This window comes from Monocercomonoides exilis (assembly GCF_001643675.1).
Source record: "Monocercomonoides exilis strain PA203 chromosome Unknown scaffold15-1837935, whole genome shotgun sequence".
Taxonomy (NCBI): domain Eukaryota; phylum Preaxostyla; order Oxymonadida; family Polymastigidae; genus Monocercomonoides; species Monocercomonoides exilis.
The window spans coordinates 887,053-913,446 of NW_027150560.1; the positions used below are offsets into that span (position 1 = coordinate 887,053).

The 26,394-nt window shown below is 37.8% G+C and overlaps 6 protein-coding genes across 6 annotated transcripts; 4 read left to right on the top strand and 2 right to left on the bottom strand.

The window, feature by feature from the left end:
- Positions 1–527: 527 nt before the first annotated feature.
- On the top strand, positions 528–1,223 carry MONOS_5521 (uncharacterized protein; the record flags this gene model as incomplete). Its single annotated transcript, XM_067875677.1, has 2 exons — positions 528–775; positions 851–1,223. The coding sequence occupies 2 exons, from the start codon at positions 528–530 to the stop codon at positions 1,221–1,223; spliced, it is 621 nt and encodes a 206-aa protein (XP_067729986.1).
- Positions 1,224–3,920: 2,697 nt separating this feature from the next.
- Positions 3,921–5,195, top strand: MONOS_5522 (uncharacterized protein; the record flags this gene model as incomplete). The annotated part of the gene is made up of 1 exon (XM_067875678.1): positions 3,921–5,195. One exon carries the CDS (start codon positions 3,921–3,923, stop codon positions 5,193–5,195), a length of 1,275 nt encoding a protein of 424 aa, XP_067729987.1.
- Positions 5,196–6,634: 1,439 nt separating this feature from the next.
- On the top strand, positions 6,635–7,145 carry MONOS_5523 (uncharacterized protein; the record flags this gene model as incomplete). Its single annotated transcript, XM_067875679.1, has 2 exons — positions 6,635–6,737; positions 6,811–7,145. 2 exons carry the CDS (start codon positions 6,635–6,637, stop codon positions 7,143–7,145), a joined length of 438 nt encoding a protein of 145 aa, XP_067729988.1.
- A 2,287-nt stretch (positions 7,146–9,432) lies between these two features.
- On the bottom strand, positions 9,433–16,155 carry MONOS_5524 (uncharacterized protein; the record flags this gene model as incomplete). Its single annotated transcript, XM_067875680.1, has 2 exons — positions 9,433–15,415; positions 15,473–16,155. 2 exons carry the CDS (start codon positions 16,153–16,155, stop codon positions 9,433–9,435), a joined length of 6,666 nt encoding a protein of 2,221 aa, XP_067729989.1.
- Positions 16,156–19,151: 2,996 nt separating this feature from the next.
- Positions 19,152–19,880, bottom strand: MONOS_5525 (uncharacterized protein; the record flags this gene model as incomplete). The annotated part of the gene is made up of 2 exons (XM_067875681.1): positions 19,152–19,475; positions 19,740–19,880. 2 exons carry the CDS (start codon positions 19,878–19,880, stop codon positions 19,152–19,154), a joined length of 465 nt encoding a protein of 154 aa, XP_067729990.1.
- A 759-nt stretch (positions 19,881–20,639) lies between these two features.
- Positions 20,640–21,155, top strand: MONOS_5526 (uncharacterized protein; the record flags this gene model as incomplete). The annotated part of the gene is made up of 1 exon (XM_067875682.1): positions 20,640–21,155. The coding sequence occupies one exon, from the start codon at positions 20,640–20,642 to the stop codon at positions 21,153–21,155; it is 516 nt and encodes a 171-aa protein (XP_067729991.1).
- Positions 21,156–26,394: the final 5,239 nt, after the last annotated feature.

The window sequence follows — 26,394 nt, forward strand, 5'->3', positions numbered from 1 at the left end:
GTATAAATAACATCAATAATAATAATAATAATAGCAGTTAGAAGAAGAAGAAGCTATTACGTGTGGTGATGGAACAAGTGCCGCTGGCTATTCTTAGAGGAAGACCACCGAAGATGAAGAGGAAGCGAATGATGACTGCAATGAGGTTGAATCAGCAGGGGAAGAAGAGCGAAGGATGAACAAATGCAAATGCGACAGTGCAGAATGCGAGGTGTTTGGAGAAAGCTACTGTGGCATTGGAGAGTTAGAGGAAGCTTGGAAACAAAGAGAAAGTGAAAGAAGATGAGAAGGGAAAAAGGAAAAAGGAGAAAGATAAAGAAAGAATTATTTCAGTGTTTGATGAGCTTCCTCCAGATGAATGGGAGTTTTGAAGGCAAAAAGGTGAAAAGCTGAGAGGATAAGCGGGAGTGAAAGGGAAAAAAAAGCGAAAGGAAAAGCATTCCAATCAAAGACAAGTCCGATGATGGGTTCATAAGCTGTCCTAAGTGAGCTTCTTTCGAAAAAGTTGGAGCTGCTTTGTGTGGCAGATGGCAGCATCACATTTGACTCTTCTGAATCTGACACTCGTGAGACAAGTGGAAGAAGCAGAAGAAGACAGTGAAGACGAAGACAATGACGATAGCGATGATAGTTACGTTAGCGATGATGAAGATTATTTCGATATATCACGATCTGCTGACACATCAAATTCCGATGAGACACACAAGACGATAGAAAGAGTAGAAGACTCATACACACTCCCTGCCCTGCGCTTCCCTCACAAACAGCCAAAGATGTTTTCATCGACATCCTAAAAGAGCAACCAGAAGAAATCCCGTGTTTCTTTCTCACCTACTTCGACCATCGCCAGCGGAGAGTTCAGTCCGATTCCTCTGCAGTTCACCTTTCCTTCAGCCAAATCCACAAAGAAAATGGAGAGAAAAAAGAAGACTAGAACGCAATTGGCTGTGACGGAAGCAGAGAAGCCAGGCAGCACCCGCCAGAAGACACAGCAATCACTGCTTGGCTGCTGTTTCTTTGTCAAAAAGGCATCTTGCCTTGTCTGCCATCAGAGCAACACTCGGCAGAGAATTGCAGGCACATCTCAGAGCAGCTGCGTCGAACGAATTTGCTACGGCTTGTTTATTAGCGAGTTTGTCTATCCAGACAGGCGATGCAAATGTCAATGCCAGAAGGAGGAGGATGAGGAGCAGATGACTTTGGGAATGCTTCTGTGTTTGTGAGGAAAGGCAGACTGAAGACAGGGCTGGAGACGCTGTTTGTGCGGTTGATGCAGCAGATTGGGCAAAAAGAGGTCGCTGCTTTGCTTCACTATCTCGGAATGGCGCTATCCCATCTTTTCAACCAGCTCGGGTCACCTCAGCTTACGAAGCCCATTACGATTCCGTTATCTCACGCTCAGGTAACGGGGGGAATATCGGAGAATGCTGCGAACTCGTTTGTTACCCTGCTGTGTGGAATGAGGCTGTTCAGCTTGGGATGAGAAGATGCAGTGAGAGATATACAACTTGTGGAGAACATGAGAAAAGAGATGAATGTGTGGAGAAAAGAAGGAATGCCAGCTGCGGAAGGAGTGTACGAGGCGAGAAACACAGCTGAGCTGTTCTGCGAAGAGAGGTGAATCTACAGCAACGAGTTTGAAGTGCATAAAAAGATCAATAGAGATAATGGTGATGGCATCTCTTTAGATTCAATTGACAATGAAACATTGACAATCAATACGAATATTTGCAGACCCGCTTCTGTTTGCTTTGTCTGTCTTTATCAAAGACAAGTAAATATAGCTGTCTGCCTCAGAAAATACAATTTTTGTTCCTCCTCAATGAATGACATATGTCCCATCCATCGGAGAAACTCTGCTCGAACAAACAAATTAGACATTTCAGGTTGCTCAGCAGCGCGTTGAACAGTCACATAAAGAAGAGCAGCCTTCGATTCTGCCTTTTTCTCTCAAGTTTTCTTGTGTACATCTTGTCTACGTGCTCCCTTCCAGCTTTCTCATCTTCTCACTCCAATCATCCGCACTCTGCCTTCTCAGCTGCTTTCAGCTCCTTTAACTTCATCTTCGTATTCTCATTTCCTTCTCTATTCACATTTTGTGTCGCTTCTATTTCCATTTCTCAGTCCATGTCATCTTCCAGTACATCACCTTCCATCATCTCATACTCCACGCGGCCACTCAGCCCTTCTGCCGCGTCATCCAATCGCCTGCTGCTTCATCCGCTGGACACACGCACTGCGCTCAACGCTGTTGTCACCACTGCTCACCGGTTGATGGTGAAGAAGAACTTGTTCCACAAAATATCAGCCATATTCGAGATGCACCAAAACCAGAAACATTCTTCTTCTCCTTCGATGTCCATTTCTTCCTTTCTCATTCAGCGGTTAAAGGCCGTTGGTGCTTCATTCACACAACAAGTCACACCTTCCGCTTTTGCTTCCGTTAAGCAAACATCTGAGTCTCAGTCAACTTCATTGGCATCGAATATAACAACAGATGCACTGGACCTGAGTGGATCTTCAAATTCTGCTGCTGATGAAGCTAATACAACTTCTGTTGGCATGCGATAAATGCATAAGGAACAGCAAGTGGAAGAAGAGGAGAACTTCCCTGTTGGATGAAGATTGGCCAATTCTCAGCAATTCTTCCGCATCAGCTTCAGACAAGCGTAACCTCCTCTCAGTTTCCTCTCTTTTTGCTTTCGCAATCTCCTTCTCCTTCTCCCTCTTCTCCGTCATTCACATCAATAAATTCTCCATCCTCAGTTTCCCTCCCTTTTCCTTCGACTCATTCTCTTCCACTTCAGAGTGGAAAACGAACATCTCCTTCTTTTTCTTTTCTCCCATCCATCAGGAACAATTCCTAAGAATTCGATGATGAGAAGTCAACTTTCTCGAATTCTTTCTCATTTGTTAAAGGATGCTCTATCATCTTCACCTGCAACTGTCCTACTTGCTCTGCTTATCTCACAGCTACAATCTAATTCATAATCTTCTTCTTCTTCTTCTCCTTTCAATAGAAGGTGATTCAATGAAAGAATTAGGCACAGCCGAAGACTCAGAAGCAGCTCTTCTGCAGCGTCTGGCATTGAACGAACTTGATTCCCGTCTCTCAGACGCAGAGCGAAGGTGGATTTATCACTCCAACTTATCCTATTCACTTGGATGTTCTGCACTTTTTATTGTGTCGCCATCTTCTCTTCTCACACCAGGCACGCAAATTCACTCGTTTCCTGCGCCTTCTGTCTCCTCTCTATTTCCCCCGCCACCTCCCCTGCGCGTGTGCGAAAGATGATCCTGTCAGAAAGAGAAAGATTAAAACAGTTTGTGACCCTCCACGTGCGCAGCTGCCTCTTCCTCATCTGCACATTCTGTGGGAACAGCAACAGCCACCTCAGCTCTGCTACCACAGACGTCCTCGCCTCTTTCTTCAGCGGCGGCGACAGCATCGACGACCCTGACATCACAGGAGCCAAATGGGCAAAAGAATGCCTGCGCATCAGTTCCCCCACTGTCCAGCACGCTGCTTTGCTCTCCCTCAACCGCCTGGCTGAAACTCACCCGCCCTCAAAGTACTTCGACTTGTGGAACCCGATCTTTCCTGAGCTACTGAATGCAGAGCAGATGAAGAGGTACTGCGAGGTCGACCGCTCCCTCTCCGCCTCGCTTGTCGCGCTGTTTACATCGTCTGCTGTCAGCTTTGAGCACATTTCAGTTGCAATGCCTCGCATGCTCCTTTTATTGGTATCCCAAACACAGCTCTTCAGACAACCGTCCTGCAGATCCTGTTGGAGGCAGCGAAGAGGGGAGAAAGCGAGCGTCTGTCGCTGGATTCCCTCAGAGCCATCGAGTGGGCGTCTGCAGGGCTGAGATCAGTTCCAGATGAGCTTATCTTTGGCGCCCTTCAGTTCTTTGTGGTGATGCTGGGCACGATACACAACCGGCCTGACGCTGACAGCTCCATCACTTCTATCACAAAAAGGAGGGAATATAATGGAGTGCGGTTTGGCTGCCCCTGCGAAATGCTGGCAGTGAAGATGTACTCGTTCACGTTCGAGTCGATGCTGAAGCTGATCAACCCGCTCACACACACACCACGCACAGTCTCTTTGGCTGTCGCTTGCATTTCGGCCTTTGCTGAACTGGGCTTTGGGGCAGAGGACGTAATGGAAGACAGGATTGCGCTGCAGCTGTACCAGAAACCGGAGGAAAGGGCGTCGTTTTTCTTTTCTCTGGCTTCTTCTCCTGGTGGGAGTGGGAGCGGAAGTGGAAGAATCGCATCAGCAGCAAATGCAATGGAAGCAATGTATTCTTCTTCTTCCTCTCCCTTTTACTCTCCCTCTTCATATTCCTCTTCCGACCAAAAACTCCCCTTCGACTCCGGCACCTGCTTCATCCGCCTTCTCATATCCCTCTTTTTCACCAAGTTCCCTTCCCTCACCTCTCTCTCTTCCCTCTCCTCCACCAGCCCCAACGCCTACCTCCGCCTCTGCCCAACTCCTCCTCTCGTCTACGCCGCCCGCGCCTTAACCCACTTTGCCAAGCAAGACAGACGCATAGCACATTCTTTGTCTTCTATCAGAATCAGTTTCCCCTCCTGGCCTTCCACACATATCTTGCTCTCTTCTGTTGTTCCGCAGCTGCTGGAGACGATGGAGGGAATTAACTTGGCGAATGTGCTGAGTTTTGTGGCGGTTGTGTGTGAGATTAGCAGGGCTTTTAGAAAGCAGCTGGTGGAGATGGATATCTTTGGGATTGTGCTGAAGATGATTCGAATGGGAGGGGAGGCGTATGTGAAGAAGAGGAAAGAGGAAGGAGAAGAAGAAGGAAGCAACAAAGAAGTGGATGATAATAATAAAGAAGGTGATATAAGAGAAACATCCATAGATTCTGATAGAAAGCACGTATTCAGCCCAAGTCCGCTATCTCCTTCGAATTTTGCTCAAAACAATGCAACTTCAGAAAATAATCCCTTCATCGCCCCGATCGCTTCCCCAACCCCTCCAGAACTAATTCCTGCAGACATCAAAAGCAGCTTAAATAGGAAGCATATAACACCGCTGGATTCAGAAGAAGCTGAAAATGAAGAGAATGAAGAAGATAATGACAACGATAATGATGAAGGAAGTTCAAACGAAAGAGAAGAAAGAGACCATATTGAAAATGAAAATGAGGGAGAAAGAGAAAGAAGTTAAGAAGAAGAAGAAGTTGAGAATATCAGCAGACAAAGCAGAAGATGAGAAAGAAGAGAGGAAAGAAGAGCGATCACTGCCGCATCGCGGAATTCTCGTCGGAGTGTGCAGACAGCTAGCCGTTCAGTCGATGCTTTCTCAACAGCCTCAGCTGCTGCTGGCACACTCAATGCCTCATTCTCCGCTTCTTCTTCTTCTTCTTCTTCTTCAATTTATTCTTCTTCTTCTTCCTTTTCTTCTTCTTCACCTTCTTCTTCACCTTCTTCTTCTTCTTCTCCTTCTTTCTCCTTCTTGGATGTTTCTTTTTCTACGCTTCTTCTTCTTCTTCTTCTTCACATTCTTCTTCTTCTTCTTCTTCCTCTTCCTCTTTCTATTTCACTTCTACTACTACGATCACTTTTTCTTCTTTTCCTAATCGTATTTCTTCATTTTTTGCATCTTCAAAAGGGATAATAGCAAAAATTTAAAAGAATGGAATTTATGAAGAAATCAACTTATTAAAAAAATGAAAGGAAGATGATAAGTGAATGAAGAGAATGAAGATAAAGAGAAGAAGAATTTGTTTTGTCAATAAATGATGATCGGAAATTTGAAAGAAAAAATGAAGATATTGATAAATGTTAAAGTTAAATAGAAATGGAGAGAAGTTTGAAGAGAAGACTTCGACGAACAGAAACAATACGCGACAACGAAGCAAGAAGAGTTCGTTGAATGTCTGAATCATTCCGTCAGTTTCTTCTTTTTCATATGCTCTTTGGAGCATTGCAACAATCATCATGGAAGGGAATTGAGAGGCGAAGCAGAGGAAAGAATATCCGCTTTTGAGCAGCAACAAGGATGTATCAGGTGGCATGCCGCGTCCTCCATTGAGCGAGGTGATGTTTTGAACACAGGTGTTGGAGCAGATAAGATTGCGGAGTGTGGAGGAGTAATTCAGGATGGAGAGGCTGTCGTTGGTGAGTTGAAAGTGGACTTTGAGCATACTTCGACAGAGCTGGCCGAGAAAAATGATAATAAAGATAAAGCGCATCAAAATAATGGATCTTTCTGACATTTTTATTCCAGAAAGATAAAGAAGAACAATGCTTTTGCTAACAATGGCGAGGACTGTTAAAAAAAGATGTTAGAAGATGCTTATTGATTCATCGTCAAGCATAAGCAAAGTTGAAGCAACTTTGAGAACTGAGAGGTTGATGTGGAAGAGATTAAGGGAGAAAGCAGTGAGAGTACAAGAAGCATAAGGAAAGAGGCGAAAGGGACGTACAGGTGCGTTGGAGAGGTGAGTGGTGTTTTTGCAGGCACAAAGCAGCTTAGAGTTGAAGCAGACACGTTGGTTGGAAGGAGAAAAAAGGGAGGATGCGAAGGAACAATTGAAGGAGAGGTGGCTTAAAGGATGATGCAGTCATTGAGAAACACAACGGAAGCCAACTGATGGTGTTCAAATGAACATGATCAAGACTTCTGGAGATAAACCAGAATCGGATTTTGGCAAGAGGGATATGGGCTTCAAAAGAGAAGGAGGAGATCCAAAAGATATTGACGAGTGTTATCGATTCAGAGGATTAAAGGGCAAGCGGATGATCTGGTGGCTTTATCGACGAATATCTGTTGGGCGCAGTAGAAGAAGAAGAGGATGAGATCGTGACCGGCATCGAAGTTGAGGCCGGGACGGGAGGAGTTGGTGTCGCAAAAGGAGGCTTCCGTGACGAGAGAGAGTTGGAAAAAGCGAAGGGAAAAGAGGAACTCGTTGTTTTGGCTTGGATGCTGCAGCACTGGAGAAAGATGCACTTGCCCGCAAAGGCGTTATTCAAGGCTCAGCGGAGAGCGAGGATGGAAATGGGGTTGGCAGATGCGACAGCTTTGTGGGAGCAGTCGAGAAAGAGGCAGTCGCTGTTTGTTGAGCAAGTGATGATGCACTGGATGAGGATGCAAATCAATGCGCGCAACTGGTGAACACTCACGCCTCGGCAGCACAGTCTTCAGCACATCTCCTCTCCGCTTTCCCGCTTGAACTGTCCCGTTGCATGACAGCACGATGTTGGTGATGTTGGCAAAGTCCAAAGCGAAGACTTTTCTTATGTCTGTGGCCGCCAACCTCGAGACAGTCTTTCCGGCCAGTGTGGATGGGCTGATAACATCGAGGGCAGCGACAGTGATCAAAGAAAACGAGACTGAGAGGGATTTGAGTTCAGAGGAAGTGGATGCAGAAACTGACATAATATACATGAAAAGGAAAGGGCTCAGTTGTTATAAGACACACGCACTTCAACCGCTTCCACAGTTGCATATGAAAAAGGTGTTTGTGGAGTCTGCATATAAAAAGAGCAGCCTGCAAAAGCCGAGCAACTGAGGAGGTAGTATCAGGATGAAGGATGAAAGACGAGGAAGAGGATGAAGGATAAAGAGAAAGGAAAATTTAAAAGTTCAAATAAAGATTTTCTTTCTATGGAAGATATAAAATTGTCTAATGAGAAATTCTTAAATTTCATGTTGTTTCTTTAGTAATTTTTTTCAATGGCTTTGATCAATGAATTTTTATAACTAATTTCAAGAATTATTAATTAAAGAACAATTATTAACAATGAACAATAGTTTATTCGACAAATATTATGTGTTTCCATCATATTTCTCTATATGTGTTAATGAAAATTATTCGTTTTCAATAAATGTTTCAAGATCTTCATTGTCAATTAATAAATAACTTTGCATAAACATCATAAAACTAATATTTATATAAAAAAATTACTGATTACATATTGTTATTATTGTTTTCATGTTTTCAAAACCAGTTAACTTTTGTTTTGTTCTTATAATTTCAATTTCTATATATATTATTTAATTATTTATGTTTTTTTCAAATTTTGTAATAAAAACAATTAAAATCAAATTAAAATCAACAAATAATTAATAATAATAATATATTAAACCTTATTTTCATGTAATTTCAACTGAAAATTCATTTATCACCCACACCCTTAATAAAATAATTTTTTGATCAAACTTCGTAATTTTTTTATGATATCAAAAAAAATTTTCTATGTCATAGAAAATTTTTTATTTCTCATTCAGCTACTGAAGAAAATTGAAAACACGCGTAAATGAATTGTATGTGTGTATAATATACAAAAATGATGACAAATTGTGAAAATTTTTCTTCTTCAAAATTAGTAAAAATTTTCACTCAAAAAAATTTTTGATCAAAAATAATTTTTTTTCATAGATACATTCAAAAAAGAAACACAAAAACCACATGCATACCAGCATATTCATATGTATTATAACGTGAAATTATTTCGTTTTTTTCAAATTGTTCATCGATGAAAAAAATGAAAAATATTTGAAAAAAGATCACTGGCTCGGGTTTCCTCACTGGCTCGGGTTTCCTCCCTGGCTCGTGTTTCCACCCCGACTATTTATTCAGCTCATTGTCAAACTTATATCCACAATATAAGCTTTTGTTCTAACTGCAAAATGACAAGCAATTAAATGCAAATACAATTTGAATGGCAAAAGATTCAAGTTTGTATCCCAACCCTGCAATAATATCACTTTCAATAATAATCACCTTGATTCATTGTCATTTATTTGAAAAATTATGTAATAAAGACTAAATTTAAACTCTTTTTTTATCAAAATCGAAAAAGGAATTATTTGTCAAAAATCTTCATCTTTTATTGATAAAACAAGCATAAATATGAGAAAACGTATGAGGAATCGTTTCTTTCTTCACTGGCATTTCAAGAACCTGACTCAAAATCTACAATTATTAACGTTTGATGAATTCATTAATGAAATATCACATTCCATCAACATTGTCGTTTGAAAAGTTTTTCACAACACAAACATTAACCGACTCACTTCTCTTTTTTCGAATACAATTACAGTGTTAAATTCTCTTTATCTCATTTCTAATAATTTTGTTATTATTGCCTGGACAAATAATAATTTCACCAATAATAAAAATCTGCGTTGAAATGCAAATGGAATGTTAATCATATTTTTATTAATAAAAGCATTTTTATCAATAAAAAGAAATGAATTCTCTTTTTCTGACTTTAAAATGACTGCAATACTATTTTTTTTTTATTTTTCACAAATACGATATCTTCAAAATTAAATTTTTGAATTCAGAAAAAAATCATTTTCTAAATCTTAAAACACGCAAAGATTAAAGAACACTAAAATCTCAAATATTATAGTAATTGTGTTTTCTCTACACTGAAAATTATCGTATCTCATGCTACTCTGCGTTGTTTACCATTAATAATTGAATCACTTCTGTCAACTTAGGTCTTTCGTTTGGCTCATCTGCCCACATCTTCTCCATCAGCTCAACCATTTCTTCTCCTTCAATTCCTTCTGTCAGCGGTCGCACCCCATCCTTCATCATTTCCTGCGCTTCTTCTGGATCACACTCGCTCAAAGGCACTTCTCCTGTTGTCATTTCATGGAAAATCAATCCAAGTGTGAAAACAACTGCCTGTTCAATTCCCTCTTCTTCGTCTCCTTCTTCTGGTGCACTCCATCGCTTCATTTCTTCCTTCTCCTTTTCATCCTCCAATTCCTCTGTCAATAAGTATATTTCATTATTTCCTTCCTCAACAAAGATTGAATATGGACACAGCTGTCTCGCCAACATTTCCATTCTTTCATCGTCAACTGAAATCAAATGCTTGAACAGTTCTGCCACTGCTTTTACTACTTCCTTCCCATCAACAACATCCATTGCTCTTGTTCCCAGTGTGAAATTACCTTGCACTGAATGAATTACTGAATGCAATGTTTTGATGCTCTTTTTCTCTTTCTCTCGAAATGGCTTCTTGGCGGATATCACATTGAATGAATGAGATTGTTGCATTCCAGAAACAGAATCATTATCAAATGGCAATGGAGATTCCAAATCTGGCAGATCATTTTCATTCAGAATTTCATCAGTCATTGATGGAGGCTCAGGAAGATCTTCATCGTTGTCAATGAGAAGTGGAATTTGGCTTGTCATTCCTTCCAGCAACGTTGAAGGCATTTCACTCATCTCAAAGCTTCCTCCATAATTTTCCCTTCTTCTCTTCTCAATTTTCCCCATTATCTGCTCATTTTCCAATTTCTCTTTCTCAACTTTCTTTTCTGATTCTCTCAGTTTCTTTCGCAGAAGCACAACAACCACAACAAACAAGACAACAAAAATTAAAAGAGCAACAATACACCCAATAAAGGCAATCAAACTCCATTCAATTTGTTCCTCTCCTTTTGAGATTATTTCATCTCCTTTTGGTTCAACCTCACTTTTGTTTTTCAAAACGAATGACTGTGTCGAAAAAGGAGAATTTGAGTTCCCAAATAAAATATGCACACTCACTTCTATTTCATCTTCACAACTGCTGATGAGATCCTTTGACACACTTCCTTCTGCTTCTTTTTCTGACAAAAACCCATTTGAATCAAAATCATGCTTTTCAATCTCTTTCTCTTCACCTTTTCTCTTCACAACTGTGAATGACAGATTGCATGGAATAAGAAGCATCCCTTTGAATGCCAATTTCATACTATCTGTTGTTTCCTTTGCTTCCACACTCTCCAAAACAGGAATGAAAAATGATGAATCCCTTTCAGAAACAATCCCTTCAATTAGGCATCCATCATTCAATATCCACATCGATGAGTCATCTTTCACTCCATCTCCTCCTTTCAAACTGGAAATAGACAGTGAAGCAGAGTCTGAACAGATAATATTTCTTCGAAGAGAAGGATATTTTGTTTTTGAAGGATTGTTGTTGCTGAAGTTTCCTGCTTCAATCTTCACATTCCCACTCGACACGGATAATCCACCTGAAGAAGCATTTAAAATTGTCACATCCTTCATCATCAGCGAAGTATTAATTGAATGAACAAGTGATCCACTCCATTCACATATTTCTTCAAATGCATTATTTCTCTCACTCTCGCTCTCTTTTGTTAACAATCCTTCAAACTCACATATGTGCATAGAAACATCCTTCGCATTATTCATCTCCATCATGCTTCCTTTGCTTGACAGAGAATTACAGGCTGAACATGAACAGTTAGAAAGAACAATTTGAGCAGAAGTTGAAGAAGAAGAAAGAACAGAAGCTCCTTCTGAATTCCTCGAGCAGTTCTTGAATGAGGAGCTTCCAATCGAGACACTTCCTAAAGCTGAACTGCCAATCGAAATGATGCAACCCTCAGACAATTTCACTCCATCTGCATCAATTCCATTCAGCACAATACTTCCACAATTGCCAATCTCAACAACATTTCTTGTTGATTCAATCTGTTCCAGTTTCATATTTGTCAACGAAATCTCATCCCCACAAAACAGAAAAGATGGTTTCTTGAACGAAAGCATTGATATTGAGCAGTTGTCAACATGAAGAATCCCCTTTGCAACGATAAGCAATGTTGAGTTGAGAACAACTGAATCAATGTTTGTAACATCGACAATCGAAGAAAAATCAACAAATAAAAGAGAAAGCTGTCCACTTGATTCATGGATAATAGAGCTGCCCGAATACGAAAATAACTGGTCAAAGTTGAATTTCACACTCTCAATCCGAACTTTCTCTGAAGTTTCGAGAAGACTTCCCTTACCGCCAGAAATTGTTGAGTTCAGATGCACCAAAGCTGTTGAGGGAGATTCAAGTGAGCGGATGGTCACATCATGTACATCACATTCCCCATTAATGATCGTCTCATCTGAAACCAACAGCTGTGAATATGATGAAGGAATGATGTGTTGAACTCCAACATCCAATGAGTGACATGGTGCACTCAACTTTCCACATTGCTTGCTATCTCCGTGGTTGCCTGTTGCTGAAGAAACAAATATCGTCTCGCTTTGGTATTTAACGACTCTCAGCAGAAGATCCTCTTCCCCAACAAACGAGTCTGTTGTAGCACCCCATATTGCAAGATCCTTCACAAATGGCAATCTGAAATCCAAAAGGAATTGCTCATCAACAATCTGATTTTCGATTGAATAGCATCGAACATACACATCTCTCCCTCTGAATGCAGAGTTGCCTCTGAATGTGATGTTTGACAGCACAAAGTTCAGAGGCTGCTCAACCACCGAGGTGCATTCCAGAAACAGCCACCCGCCTCTTCCTGTGGTGGAGCAGAAGCACTCTGAAATCGTGCAAAATGAGCAGTCAAAGCTTCCTCCCTCATTCAACACACAAAACATCCCTCCTCCTTTTCCACACCTCATTCCACCGCATCCCTTCATCGTTGTGTTTCGAATCACCATTTTCAATGGCTCATCATCATTGTCATTTCGGATGATGGGAATATCATCTGTTGTGTTTTGGGTGACTTCTTCGAAAATGCTCCATTCAATAATAATGTTTTGCTCAACTTCATTATTTTCTCTCCCTGAACTCTTTGATATCCTCAATCCGCTTGCCCCATCCAGCTCAATATTCTTCATCGTAAGGTTTTTCATGTTCAATGCCGTTGTTGACAGCACAGAAATGAAATCTTTTGAAAAGCAGAGTGACTGCATTGACACAAATTCCAATACAACTGTGCCTTCATCTGCCTTGATCAATCCAAAGTTGATCGTTCCTTCTCTGCTTTCTTCATTTTTGGTGAACGAGCAGTCTTTCAGAGTCAACAATCCATCATTCGCTCCAACATCTATAAAATAACTGACTCCATTTCTGAAGGATGATGGCATCAAAAACTTCATCAGTTCGAAATTGGAAATTCCAGAAATCTTCATTGCTGCTCCTTCTGCTCCTTCAAGCGATGAGAGACACTCTAAAGAACACATTTCTTCATCATCCGATTTCACTGAAATTCCACTCACATCAACACTCTTCTGAAGATACCCTTTTCCAATGATGCTGATAATCCTTTCATTTCCCTCAGGCAATCGATCCAATGAATAATCAATAGAAAGGCAAGGATAATCTGAGAATCCACAAGTGCAAACATCTTTTCCATCATCTCTGATAAATATCTCTGAACCAATTGCTCTCCAGAAATAAATCAGTGGAATAGCATTCGCTGTATCATTCCCATCAAAGCCTCTCATGGAATTCAATGAAGTACCATCCAGATGCCCAGATACAAATGGAAGAGAAATGTTTGTGATGCTCTTTGTCAAGTTCGATGACTCAACAAACAGGTCATTTCCACACTTTGCAACATTTGGCTCTTCTGAATCAAAAATGGGGGATGAGATCACAAATGAAGAATGGTCATCAATCAGCTTCAGTGCCATCCCTCCTCCAAATCCGGTCTTCTCTTCTCCAGCTGGTGCTGTGCATCCTGTAAATGTGCATGAAACAATATCCATTTGAATATTCCCTTTCAACTGAGCATTGATTGCTCCTCCTCTGCTCTCATCTGCCAGCACGGAGCATCCATCAAAATCACATTTTTCAATATTTATTTCTGAATTTGAATCTTCATCATCGCTGTTATCAATGCTCACACACCCTCCATTTCCAGCTGCTCTTTCTATTTCTGTGAAATTAGAGTTCGTCATGTTCAGCCATTTGGTGCTCATCAACCCAGTATTTGCGCTGCTTCCAGACAACGAGATCAATGGATTTCCATTCAAAGTGATTGAAGAAGCCGAAAACGATTCAATGGTCAATGTCCCAGATTCAACAGATAAGAACAGAAATGTTAATTCAGATAAAGGATTTTGAAGAGAAAGAGAACATTGAGACAAAGTCAGTTGTGAAGATGAAGAAATAAAAGTTGAATGTGAAAGAGACGGAGGAAGAGAGAAGATAAGTTTTGACAATTTTGTTTCAACATATGTTGTTATCATCGCTGAATTGGATGTTTCACTTGCATCAGAGACTGTCCAGCCACTTTGCTCATCATTTCCTCGGATTTCATGTTTCTTTTCTTTCAAGGCCAATTCATCACTCATCAAAATCATTCCACTCACAACAACTTTCTTTGTTTCAGTTTGACGTGTGAGTGAGTGCTTCAAGGTTAAACAAGGGAATTGGACAATTCCACAATGTGAGTGATCATATGCCTCATTATTGCTTACAAAGATTTCTTCTGGGGTGGGAAGGAGATAGATGCACAGAGGGATGATCAAACTTGTGTTTCCATTGTCGTATCCTCGAACCTTCTCAAAAGAATCAAACGAAGCTGTCAAACATGCGATCCTTTCACTTTTTGCTGTTGACTCCAAGTTGATCGAGTCAACAAAAATGTCACTTCCCCATTTGGCCCTGTTCACTTCAAATGCTGATGAAATTTGAAAGTTTGCATTTGTGTCTCTCACTTTCAGCCCAATCCCTCCTCCTCTCCCTTGAGTGGCCGAGGCATAACAGTTCTTCACAACACCTCCTTTCACATTCAATGAACCAACATTCCCCATTTCAACCATCATCCCTCCTCCGAAATCGGAGGCTTCACTCCCACAGCCATCAATTGTGCATCCCTTAAAAGTTATTGAATGTGACCTTTCACCCACATTCATCAGTGATGATCCTGCTGTTGTTCTCACAATGTTGTTGAATGTGCAGTTGCCCAGAGACAATGTTACAGAAAATCCTTGAGGCAGAGATATCACACTTGTTGTGCTGAATGTTTGTCCCCATCTCACATCTTTCATCATCAAACTTCCCCATCCCATCTTCACAAGCGAGTTCTGCATGCTCCTCTCTTCTGAATGAGCAGAACCCATCGAAACATTTGTTCTCTCCAAATTGATCCCTCCAGACCCTTGAACCTCAAACAATATGCTTTTTCGATTTTTTTCAAGTGACGAATTGTGAACCACTGACAGATCGCTCACACTCAACTCTCCTGTTCCAACCCAAAACAGACTCAGTCCATTTCCCTCAAACTTTGTTTCAATGGCTGAGCCAGCTGGCGAAACTCCATTCACAGAGATTGTTCTCCCACCAACAACAACTCCTTTTCCTTCCACAACTGTTCCACTCAACACCTTCATTTCCTCCACAAACCCCACAATCATCTGGGAAAGGCAATGGCTGATTGTGAGGCATGAGTAGCTTTCATTCAACCCGCAACTGAATGTGTCTTTTGCTTTTGGCTGTGTCTGAGTTGAAGCAACAAATCTGCATTTTCCTCCATTGTTTGGAAGCCATTCACTTTTGTCTAATCCATATGCAAAATATCTCACTCCTTCAGTTCTGGTTGAATAGCACCAAACAAGTTGAGAATCTGTGGAGTTATCATGAACGTAAATATCATTTCCTTGAGGAGCACTGTTATTATGGAAAAAGCAAAACCATAGCAATTCCCCACCATAACTTTTTATATACAATGCAGCTGCACCTCCTCGATAATCAGAATGGCACTCTTGAAAGAGGCAATTATGAACAACAATTTTATCAATTGCATCCCAGTTAATTAATGCTCCTCCATCTGAACTACTTGAATTGTGCCCGCTGCAATTAATAAATGAACAATCCAACACGCAATCATTTGTTTTCATTGATTTCGAACTCCAAATTCCAATTCCGCCTCCATCATTTTCAGACCATCCGTCAATGAATGAACAGTTTGTCACCAGAATTTGAACGCTCAAACCGTACATTCCAACGCAAGCTCCTCCTGTGTCGGTTAATGATGAACAGTAGCACTCAATGAATGTGGAATGCTTTACTGTGCATTCTGCAATACTGACAACGTATATCCCTCCACCTCTTGTTTCAGTTGCATTACATTTCACAAATGAGGAATTTTCAACAGTCAGCGTTGCACTCGAATTGTCATGCACATACAGTGCACCACCACACGGAGCAGCACATTCATTCCATTCAGCGTTCTTATATGTCTGTGTTTGAGTTGTTGAATTTCTTTCTGTATTTCCCACTCTCCAATCCACTCTTTCGTTGTGGAGGAATGTGCAATTGTTGCAGGAAAAGAAAATAGATCCTTCTGTTCCACTCACTATCCCTCCCTCAAGTACGTTCATAGAAGATGACATAAAGCAGTTTCCCATCAAACTCTGGATACATAAATGCCCAGCGCAAAAGCAATTGTTCTTAGAAAATTTCACAGAAAGGTTATAAAAGGAGCAGCCATCAATCTGTTCGCTTTGGCTCTTTCCAGAAACAAGGAAACATTCCACAGAAGACATGGTCAAACTTGAAAAAACGGAATCACTCAAAATGATAGAAGAAAGTTTGTCAGATGAAGATACAAGACTGTTGGGGTACGCTTCTCCTTTTTGAAATAAGCTCAAGTTTCCAATAAAAATTGAACTTTCTCGTAATAAAAATAAAGATGAAGAATTTTGGAAGATGATGCATGATTCGATTCTTGTTCTAGAATATGTTATTGAGAGTAGAAAAGACGAAACAGCACGACGATCCAGCGAAAGCAACCTCAATTCAACTGAAGAATTGAAAACAGAAAAAATGGTTATTAATGCAGCGCATGGAGTAGGAAATAATTCTTTAACTTGTCGAAAAGCATTTACATCACTACCAGTCTTATTAACAGATTTTGTTCTCAATTCCATGGGAGATAGCTCTTCCTTGTCAGAATAAATGTGTGAATAATCAGAGCAAAAACCAGAACAAACATCAAGATTCTTCGTTTCATGATATTGAAAAATATCTTGAATTCCAAGCGCTTTAGCCATGAGCATGTAGAAAAATAAAAACAATCGTCCGCTCATTGCCAGAATAAAAAATGCAACAATTAGAGAATTGATAATACTATTTTTGATCTTATCAAATATATTATTTGTGATAAGTTTTCATTAATTGGTTTCATTTGAAAACATTATCAAAAATAAATTGACAATAATAGTGTGATAATTAAGATCGATTATTTTTCAACATTTTTATTGTTTCATATAAAAATTAACAATTTTTTTGAAAGACAGATAAATAATACCTTCATTTTCATCAAATATCAACTCCTTTCATTTTGGCATTCGTAAGTGACAAAAAATAAAGAAAATAATAAAAATAATTAAAAATAAAATCAGAAATTAAAATATTAAAAAGAATTGTTTGAAACACATCGATTATTTATTTCCTCACGAACCTTGTAATTCCCAACATTCTTCATCAAGAATTCTCAAATTGTAGTAAACACGAACTTTCAAGCTTTTTTTTCATAAAGAAAAAAAAAATGTGTTCACTCATAACATTATTAAACATTTTCAGATTTCAAAATAAATAAGTTTTTATTTTCTGCAAATAGCCATCATAAATGTTATTGCAAAAAGTTTAGTGAAATTTCATATTTGGAAAAAATGAGCCCATTTTATTCATATTTTTTTTTTTTTTTTTGATCACTAAAAGAGAAAAAAAGTGAATAATTTTTCAACGAAAAAGTCTTTTATTCGATATTTTTCCCCAAATTAATTATTATTAATATGGGTGATTTTTTTTGATATCATAAAAAATTCCGACGTTTGATCAAAAATAAATATAATTAAGGGTGGGGTTGATAAGAAAAAATTTCGAAAAATTATGTGAAAATACGGCTGAAAATATTATTATTAATTGTTTGTAGCTTTTTATTTGATTTTAATTGTTTTTATTACAAATTTTGAAAAAAACATAAAAAAGCATTTGAAAAATTTGAAAATTTGATAAACAAAACATAACTTAAGTTTTCTGGTTTAAAAAAACATGATCACAACAATCACAATAACGATATAAATCAATATCTTAAGTTAAAAACAGAAAAATAATATTATTGAAAAAATATAGAATAAGATAAGTTGAAATCGATAAATATAAAATAAAAACATTCAATTATCAGCGTTTCATCATCTGTTTCGCAAATCGTCCTTTCCAGAAGTCATTTCTCCATCAAATTCATCGATTTATTGCTCTCCTGAAAAATGCAATGTTCACCTTTTCTTTCAAATTTTTATTTCTCAATTCAATGAATCCTTTTTTACACCAGAAAATATCATCTACAATTTCCTTCCCAATCACTTCACCCTGGGTGCTTTCCATATGAATTCTCTCTATCAATTCTATGTTCAGCCGGCATAACGAGATATCCTGCTTTCATTCATTTTCATTCTTTTCCGCCTCCTGCCCTGAAAACAACACAAAAACATTCAACAGGTTAATATTCATATAAAGAAAAATAAAATAATACCAAACTGCCCTTCGACTGTTTTTTGCCAAACAGCTTCATCTTCACAGCCATCATCATTCACAAAACCAATCTCATCATTTCAGTCTCGGAATTGTCAAATTGCAACGTTGCATCCCTCTTTGCAAAATACATTGTATATCTCACTGGAGGGTCTTTTCAGCCCGTTCACATTGTGGTAAATGTGCAGATGTGTTTTTTCTGTTTTTGGCATGATCTTCTCCTTTTATAATATTCTCAAATACCCAAATCAATATTTGAGGTTTATTTCGTCAGCTCCCATCACAGGAGGGATAAGGCGCAGAGAAGAGATAGAAGAGGATTATATGCGGGAGGGTGTGGGAGTTGAGTATTTTATGGAATATTAATGTTTCGAGAGGGGCTTTTGAATGAAAGAAATTTGGAGACAAAAAGGTGGGGAAGAGCAAGTGGAGATTTTGAGAAGATAATATAGTAAATATATAGAGAAGTTGCTGAGAATGATGAAAGAGGACTGATTGTTGATGGGAGAAATGGATTTTGAAAAGAAAGAAAAGAGGGCAAAAGTGTGCAAGAAGAAGAATATTCTGAAGTGTTTATATGAAAAGGGGGAAACTTTTATGAGAGAAGAAGATTATTTGGAAGAGAATGGGAAAGATGAAGAAAAGGAGGGGATTGATATTTTTTGATGATTTTGAGAGCTGAGTGGAAGAGGAAAATGGAAAGGAGTGGAAATTGAGAGATTTCTTCGTTTTTTATTGTTGAAGGGAAAGGAGGGGAAATCGCAAAAAGAAAGTCAATAAACTGAGGATGTCATTTTTCATCAATTAATTTCTGTCAGACTGCCACAAATATTGCGATTACGATTGTGTTGCCATATATGAAGTCAACTCATTGAATAAAATATTTGGTCCAATCAACGACATTATACAAATGATTCTCAACATCATAAATATCGTCGACTGATTTCACATTTCTTAACCTTTTTTTCTTTTTTTTTTCTTCTTCTTCCTCCTCTTCTTCACCTTCTTCCTTTTCCTCTTCTTCTTCCTTTTTTTCACCTTCTTCGCCTTCTTCGCCTTCTTCTTCTTCTTCTTCTTCTTCTTCTTCTTCTTCTTCTTCTTCTTCACCTTCTTCTTCTTCTTCACCTTCTACTTCTCCCTCTTCGCTTTCTTCTGCTTCAACATCGTAATCAATAGCAGAGACAGTTAAATTCTTCGAGAAAGAAAAAATTAAAAAACTTGTCATTTTCATCTTTCTCTTCATCAGAACAGTCAGAAGTGAATTCTTCACAAGAAAGAGCCAAAAAAGCAGAAATCGACGAATTCATCGAACACTTCATAAGAAAACATGCTCCGCGTCTGCCTCTTCCTGTGACCCTTCCGCCACAAGAAGCTACCCTTCAGAATCCGTCTTATGTGCCTCGAAGACAAAGACAGAGAAAAAGCAATCAAAATTCAACACAAGCCATTTTGACACATACAATTGCTGGTGTTGGCACAGGAACAGGAACATCTCCTTCTTCATTGCCGAATGAATCTTTTCTTTCTCTTCCTCAATCATCTCCTTCACCGTCTCCTTCATCTTCCTCTTCCTCCTCTTCATCTTCATCTTCCTCATCTTCTCCAGCAGTAACTGACCTCTCTCTCCATCCAAAACCACCTCATCGTTCTGAGATTGTGATGGAGCGACGCATAAGAGCGATGCATCCTCTCCTCCGCAGACGCTATCTCAACCGCTGTGCACAAGTTGAAGCAGCCCCAAGGTCATTGCCGTCTTCACTATTTGCTTCTTCCTCGTTGTGTTGATTTTTTCGCAACTTATTCCTGACATAAGAAGAGCAGCAGATAAAGAGAATGATGCAACAGCAGAAAAAGAAGGAAAATACAATATTTTGTTCCATAGCCGGGTATATTTGATGCGCTGCCACTGTTTGCATAATTTCGGATGGTGGAGCGGTATGCGAAGAATCTGGAGAAAAGGAAGAAGCTGAAGGCGATGAAGATGACTGAAAAGACGAGGATCAAGAAGTGATTTTGGAGGATTCAACAAACAACCGCAAAGCAGTTGATTGAAAAACAAAGATAATCAAACGGAAGCAGAAAAGAATACAAACACCAAAGAATCAATAAGAAACGGCAGAAAAGACGAAATACATACCAATGAGCCAAAACAGATCCACTTTCATCACGAGCACTACAAAAACAACATCAAAAGCAGCAACAAATTCCTCTCCTTCACCATTTTTCTTCTTAACAGCCTAAACAATAAATTTCAGGAAGAGGAAACTTTGGAACGATACACTTTACACGAGGGAAGCGAATGGACGGAGGATGGTGAGGAGTCGGAGGGAGAGCATTGATTGCGTACAGTCAAGAGATGGAGATGGGAAGAGGAGCTGTTGGTGCATCAACAAAACAGCTATCACCTGCTGTTGGAGGAGGTGGAGTGGGAGGAGGAGGAGGAATGGTGACATTGGGCGTAATGGGGATGAAGAATTTCAACAGAGAAGTGACAAGGGCGATGCAAGATGAGTTTCAGAACGAGAAAGGGAAAGTGGAAGATGAAGAAGCAAAGATCATGTTCAGTTCATTGGAATCTGATGATCAGAGAGATAAACTGCTTCGGCTGATGAAACTGCAGGAGAAGCAAAAGAAGAAGAATGAGAAAGAAGAGCGAGAGCGTAGGAAAATGGAGAAAATGGCGAAGAAGATAGAGGAAAAAGATAAAAATCTGTTTAGCAGCATCCAAGGAATACTACAACCACACCTTGAGACAGGCACACAGATCAACCAGAAAGAAAACAAAATGGCAAGCGAGGCGCCACAAGAGGCGAAAGAAAGCCAAACGCCATTTTTTAACAGGAGAGCGGAAATTGGACTGCATGCTAAATGATTTAGATAATTCTGACTTTGACGATTTGAGCGATGAATTGGATGTGCCCTGCTGTTATGTTCGCATCAAAAGCGAGGAAAACGGGCAATTTGTGTGGAAGTTACAGGAAGTGTCTGTGTATGCAGCAGTTGAAGCGATGCAGATAAGAACGCTGCTGGATCTGATGAGTGCGCTGAAGAGCAGACAAAAGCTAAGCCGGGCGGAACTGCGAAGAGGAAGCAGAAGAAACACACAGAAAGGGAAGGAAATGAGCAGGGAAAGGATCACCTTTGATGTTTCAGAAGGAGAAAGGGATGAGAACATTCAGTCAGAGCAGTGTACCTGGAAGAAGAGATGCTCTGTCAAAACTGTTTTCTTCGCTGTCGTTCTCAAAGTTGGCTTCTTTCTTCACTTCGCAGAATTCAATGGTGATGAACCTGATGCAGAAATGTCCTTCACTCAATTTGGAAGCGCCTTTTGATTCAACTGCAGAATTTGACGCAAATTCAAACATTGCTCTTCATCCTCTTTCTCATTGTACTTCTTCGCTTGTCAATTCGTCCATGTTTATGAACATTCACCAACAATCTTCTCCTTCTCTCAGAACATCTTTATCTCTCTTCCTTTTATCTCAAGCTGTTCATCCATCTGCTTCTAATCCTGCTGCTCCTGGCTCACTTTCTCCACTTTCACTGCCCGCTCTATCTTCGTCTCTTTCTCTTTCATTTAACTACCGTTAAATTCCGCTCCAGGCCTTGTCTTTCATTCACATTCAGAAGCACAGATAATTATTTATTCTTTCATGGAATTTCAACCAACCTAACACGGCAATGAAATGGGTAATTTTTATCCAGAGTTACCGATCAGAAGACATTCATTAAAGGAAGAAGATTGAATCTGCCTTTTTTAATTTGGAAGCTGAAAGAATTCACCAAAAACATAAAGAACAGGACAAGATAGGATTTTTAGGGTGAATTGGTTCCAAAATAGCCTCCGACAGATTTCACAGCCACGAACAAACAGCGAATTGCAGGAAATAAAAGGATGAGGGAAATTGATTCAGAGGAAAAGGCTTAAGTGAAGAGAAATTATATGAGGTTCTAGTGCTAATCGGATACGAATCGATTGAAATCGGAAAGCTGAGGAAATAAATGTTTTTGAAGAACTTTCTGATATGACCGAAGAAATGAAAACGATAATTACTGTTTTTCAACGAACGTAATTTTCTTTGGATGAAGAAGCCAAATCAAATGGAAAATGACGAAGAAATAATATTATCTGTGCTGATTTAGGGATCGATGAAAGGCAAGTGATGGTATACACTCATGTTGAAAAGAAGATGGCAGCTCATGAATATGAAATGAAATGAAAAATTATCAGAATTTGAAGATGAAACGATTGAGGAAAGTTTGATATAAAAATGATGAAAATGGAAGGAATTCTGATGAAAACAGAAAAAAATACATCTTTTCCAGTGATTTTTGTGATAATCGCATTGAATGTGAGAGAGCTTGTTGGGGTGAAAGTGGAGACGAGAAGAAAGAGGGAGGGATCGCTGAAGGGGGCAATGCATCCGAGAGCATCCTCCACGGTGGCGCATGGGCTTTGTTGCGTTTGACCACAGGCATCGACATCACTTCCACCATTTGCAACGACTTTATTCTGGGCGATGAGGGGGAGCAAGCCATTGAACTCCACTTTTTTAATTATCCACGATTTCGTTGAACGGTTGATGAAGCAATTGAACCTAATTAAAGGAATGGAGATTTGTTGGCTATTCAAAGAAAAGAATAAAAAAGGAAATTAACTGATTTTGATCAATTTTTTCGATAATTTTGTTTTCTTATCTTCTTTTCTGTTCTTCTTTTTAATTTTTTCTTGGCAATATTTTGTTTTTCCAGTTTTGATATTTCTGTTGACCTTTTAATGATAGATTTTTCATTTTTTTTTTTGAAACTTGATCAAAAAAGACTTTTTGACCTGAAGCATAAAAAAGGTTTGTCTTTTTGGAGGAAAAATTAAAAATACATATAACAGAAATAAAAGCTAAATACGATCAAAAAATCAATTTTCCTCTTTGATCAATGAATACCACAATAGATCTTATTTTACCAATTTTTGATCTTTTTATATGATATCAAAAAAAATCACCCATATTTTTAAAAAATCTAAGTATTTTATCAAAAGTGCCTGTTGAAAAATTTTCATGAAAAAATGAAAATTGAATATTTACATCAAAATTACGTGCATACTCACCAAACATCACAAGAATAGAAACGAAAACTTGGCAATGTTGTTTGTTTTATTCTGTTGAATTTTGGTGAGTTGAAATGAAAATATGAAGAAAATATTCAATTTTCATCTTTACCCGAAAATAAGAATGAAAGTACTTTTCAAAAATGAAAAATGAATACAGTCAAAACTGGATATAATCACGTCGAATATAATCACATTCGTAAATTGTTACATTTTTCGATGCAAAGACATTTTTTGATAGTTTTTCATTCATATTTCATCGCATATAATCACTGCGCTGAAAATATATAATCACATTTTTTATTATTATGTGTGATTTTTTCAATGAAAAATCGATTTTTTGATCGAAAATATTAATTTTTCGCTTTTTCAAAAATGAGCTCAAATAAGTCTAAATTATGTGTATTTATGATCAAAATTGTTCAAGCAAGTGAAAAAAGTGTATTTGTGTTGAATTTCCAAAAATAAAAAAATTGACTCAAAATAAACTATTTAAAAAAATTAATTTTTATTTTCTTTTGTGAAAAGCATCATCGTGTGTAATCACAATCGGATATAGTCTCAAAAAGTTGAACAAAAACCGATGTGATTATATCCGGTTTGGACTGTAATTGGTTTTATTTGGCGAGTAAGAATATTATCTTTCGATATTTAAATGCAGAAATTATTCTTTTATAAGTTGATTTGAGATTTTCTTTTTTCATGTTGAAAATGTTAAAAATCAAAAGAAAATAAAATAAAGCCTTTTTTAAATCCTGTTTTGCAAAAAATCCATCAAATTATATCTCTTTGCAAATTAGATAAATAAAACCTTTTTCAGGTAAGAATTTGCGCGTTGTGGAGAAATTTGATGAATATATGGGGCAAAATTTTTTCAATTATGAAAAAAACAAAGATTTATTCAAAAAATTTTCTCCAACCTAATCATTATTGTTCTTTCATTCCCATGCAAAAAAAAAAAAAAAAAATACAGAAAAATTCAAAAATTGAGAAAAATATTTGTTAGAGAAGAATGGAACAAAATTCATAAAGCAAAATATTTCGATCCATATTGCAAAAATTGATCAAATAATGACCATTTTCATTCATCCTATATATCAAACACTTTGCGACTTTTCAATAAGAATAACCCATCAGAATAAATTTCGTCATCATGAAAGAAAGCAGGTGACGAGTTTTTATTGAAAAATGAATAGTCAGACATTAAGAAGAAAAATTCATATAAAAATTATCCGATATGTGTGAATATTTTTGAAATCATAACTTTTTTTAGGATAATAACTTTTCAAGGGTTGTTTATCATTTAGAAGTGATTTTGAAATCAAATGCTCACTTGGTCACAACTGTTTAAAAAACAAAAGTTTAAAAGGAATTTAAGATTAAAATGTCTTTAATGAGCCTTTTCACAATTCAGTATTCATTTTGAAATGTTGAAGAGAAAATTTTGAATTGAAAATTTTTGAAAGAAAATATATGGTTTCTAAATTAATCACAAATATCAAAGATGATGAATTTTCGGTCATTGTGCAATATACGACGGGCTTGGATATTCCATGAAAAGGTATATTGAGATATCATTGAAACACATATACTTTTTATTACGCATAATTTAATGCAGAAGCTCACAAAAAAATTGAAAATGAAATTAGGAAACACAAATGTGTTTTGTGGGAATGATCAAATTTTTTGATCAACACATTTTCAAAATAACAATTGTTTTCAATGGAAATGGAAGATCATGAAATGAAAATACATGATCTGAACAAGATGTGCCACAGCACTGATGACACATGGGATTGGTTTCAAAGGGATGTTTTGGATGGAAGATTCAAAGAGTGCAGACAATGAAGAAAAAGAATGTCATTATAAAAAAAAAATCCTAACTCAATAAAATGGAAATGTTAACAATGCAACAATACATTAAGTTTGCTTTCAGGTTTATCCATTGAAAATCAAAAAGAAGGATTAAACAAAATCATGTTTATCTTGTAATTCAAAGGAATAAAATTTTCAATAACACAAACTTTTCTTCTTCTTGGAATTCACAGAAACACTATCAGTTTTTGTCATTCTTTGGCTGCAGCTTCCATGTCCAAAATTATAGTTAATTCCTTTGAACCTCTTTGTGGTCTGAATTCCATCGTAGGAATTGACGATGTAATTTTGCACAAAAGGAAATTTCACAAAGGACGTTTGGAAAAGTAAATTTGGTTATTTGGAGCAGTTCAAAGAAATCCTGAAGGAAAACAAGGAAAATTTTTCCTTATTCGTGTTCCAAACAGGAAAAAAAACACTCTAATACCTATCATCAAACCCAATAATTTGCCTGGAACGACAATTAATTGCGACGAATGGAAAGCTTATGCATCTCTGGAAGAGATATGGAATACACATAAAACAATTTGACATAAGTGTAACTTTCGAGATCCAGAAAGCAAAATAATGATGAATATGATATAAGGAATTTGGATTCAGTTACACAGGGATATTTCAAAAAATAATATATGGGAAAATTTATTGACGATTATATATCCTCATTTGTTTTTGGCAAAACACGAGAGCTATCATTTGTGGGAACTATCAAAGCCATTTGCAGATACAAACCAGAAGAACTTATTGAAGAAGATGAGGAAGACAATGAAGAAAATGATGACGAAGAAGACGTTCTTATCATGTTGACTGAAGATGAAGCAACATCTGATGATTCTTTCGAAGAAAGTGACGGGACTGAACATTCTGAATATGAGTCAGAATCAACAAAATACAATTTCTTTCATTCATCATTATTAATTCGTATTATTCGTTTCTTAATAAATACTGAAAAACTAAATTTTTTATCTTTTTCTTTAGGCAAATGGGATTTTGATCGTTTTTTTGTAATAAAAAATCTTCACGTTTCCGCAAGGAATCTGAAATAAATATTGCACGAGAATGATATAATATGTCATGTGCTAATATTATTTGATAGAATTTCAAAAAGTCGAATATAATGCAATTACCGAAA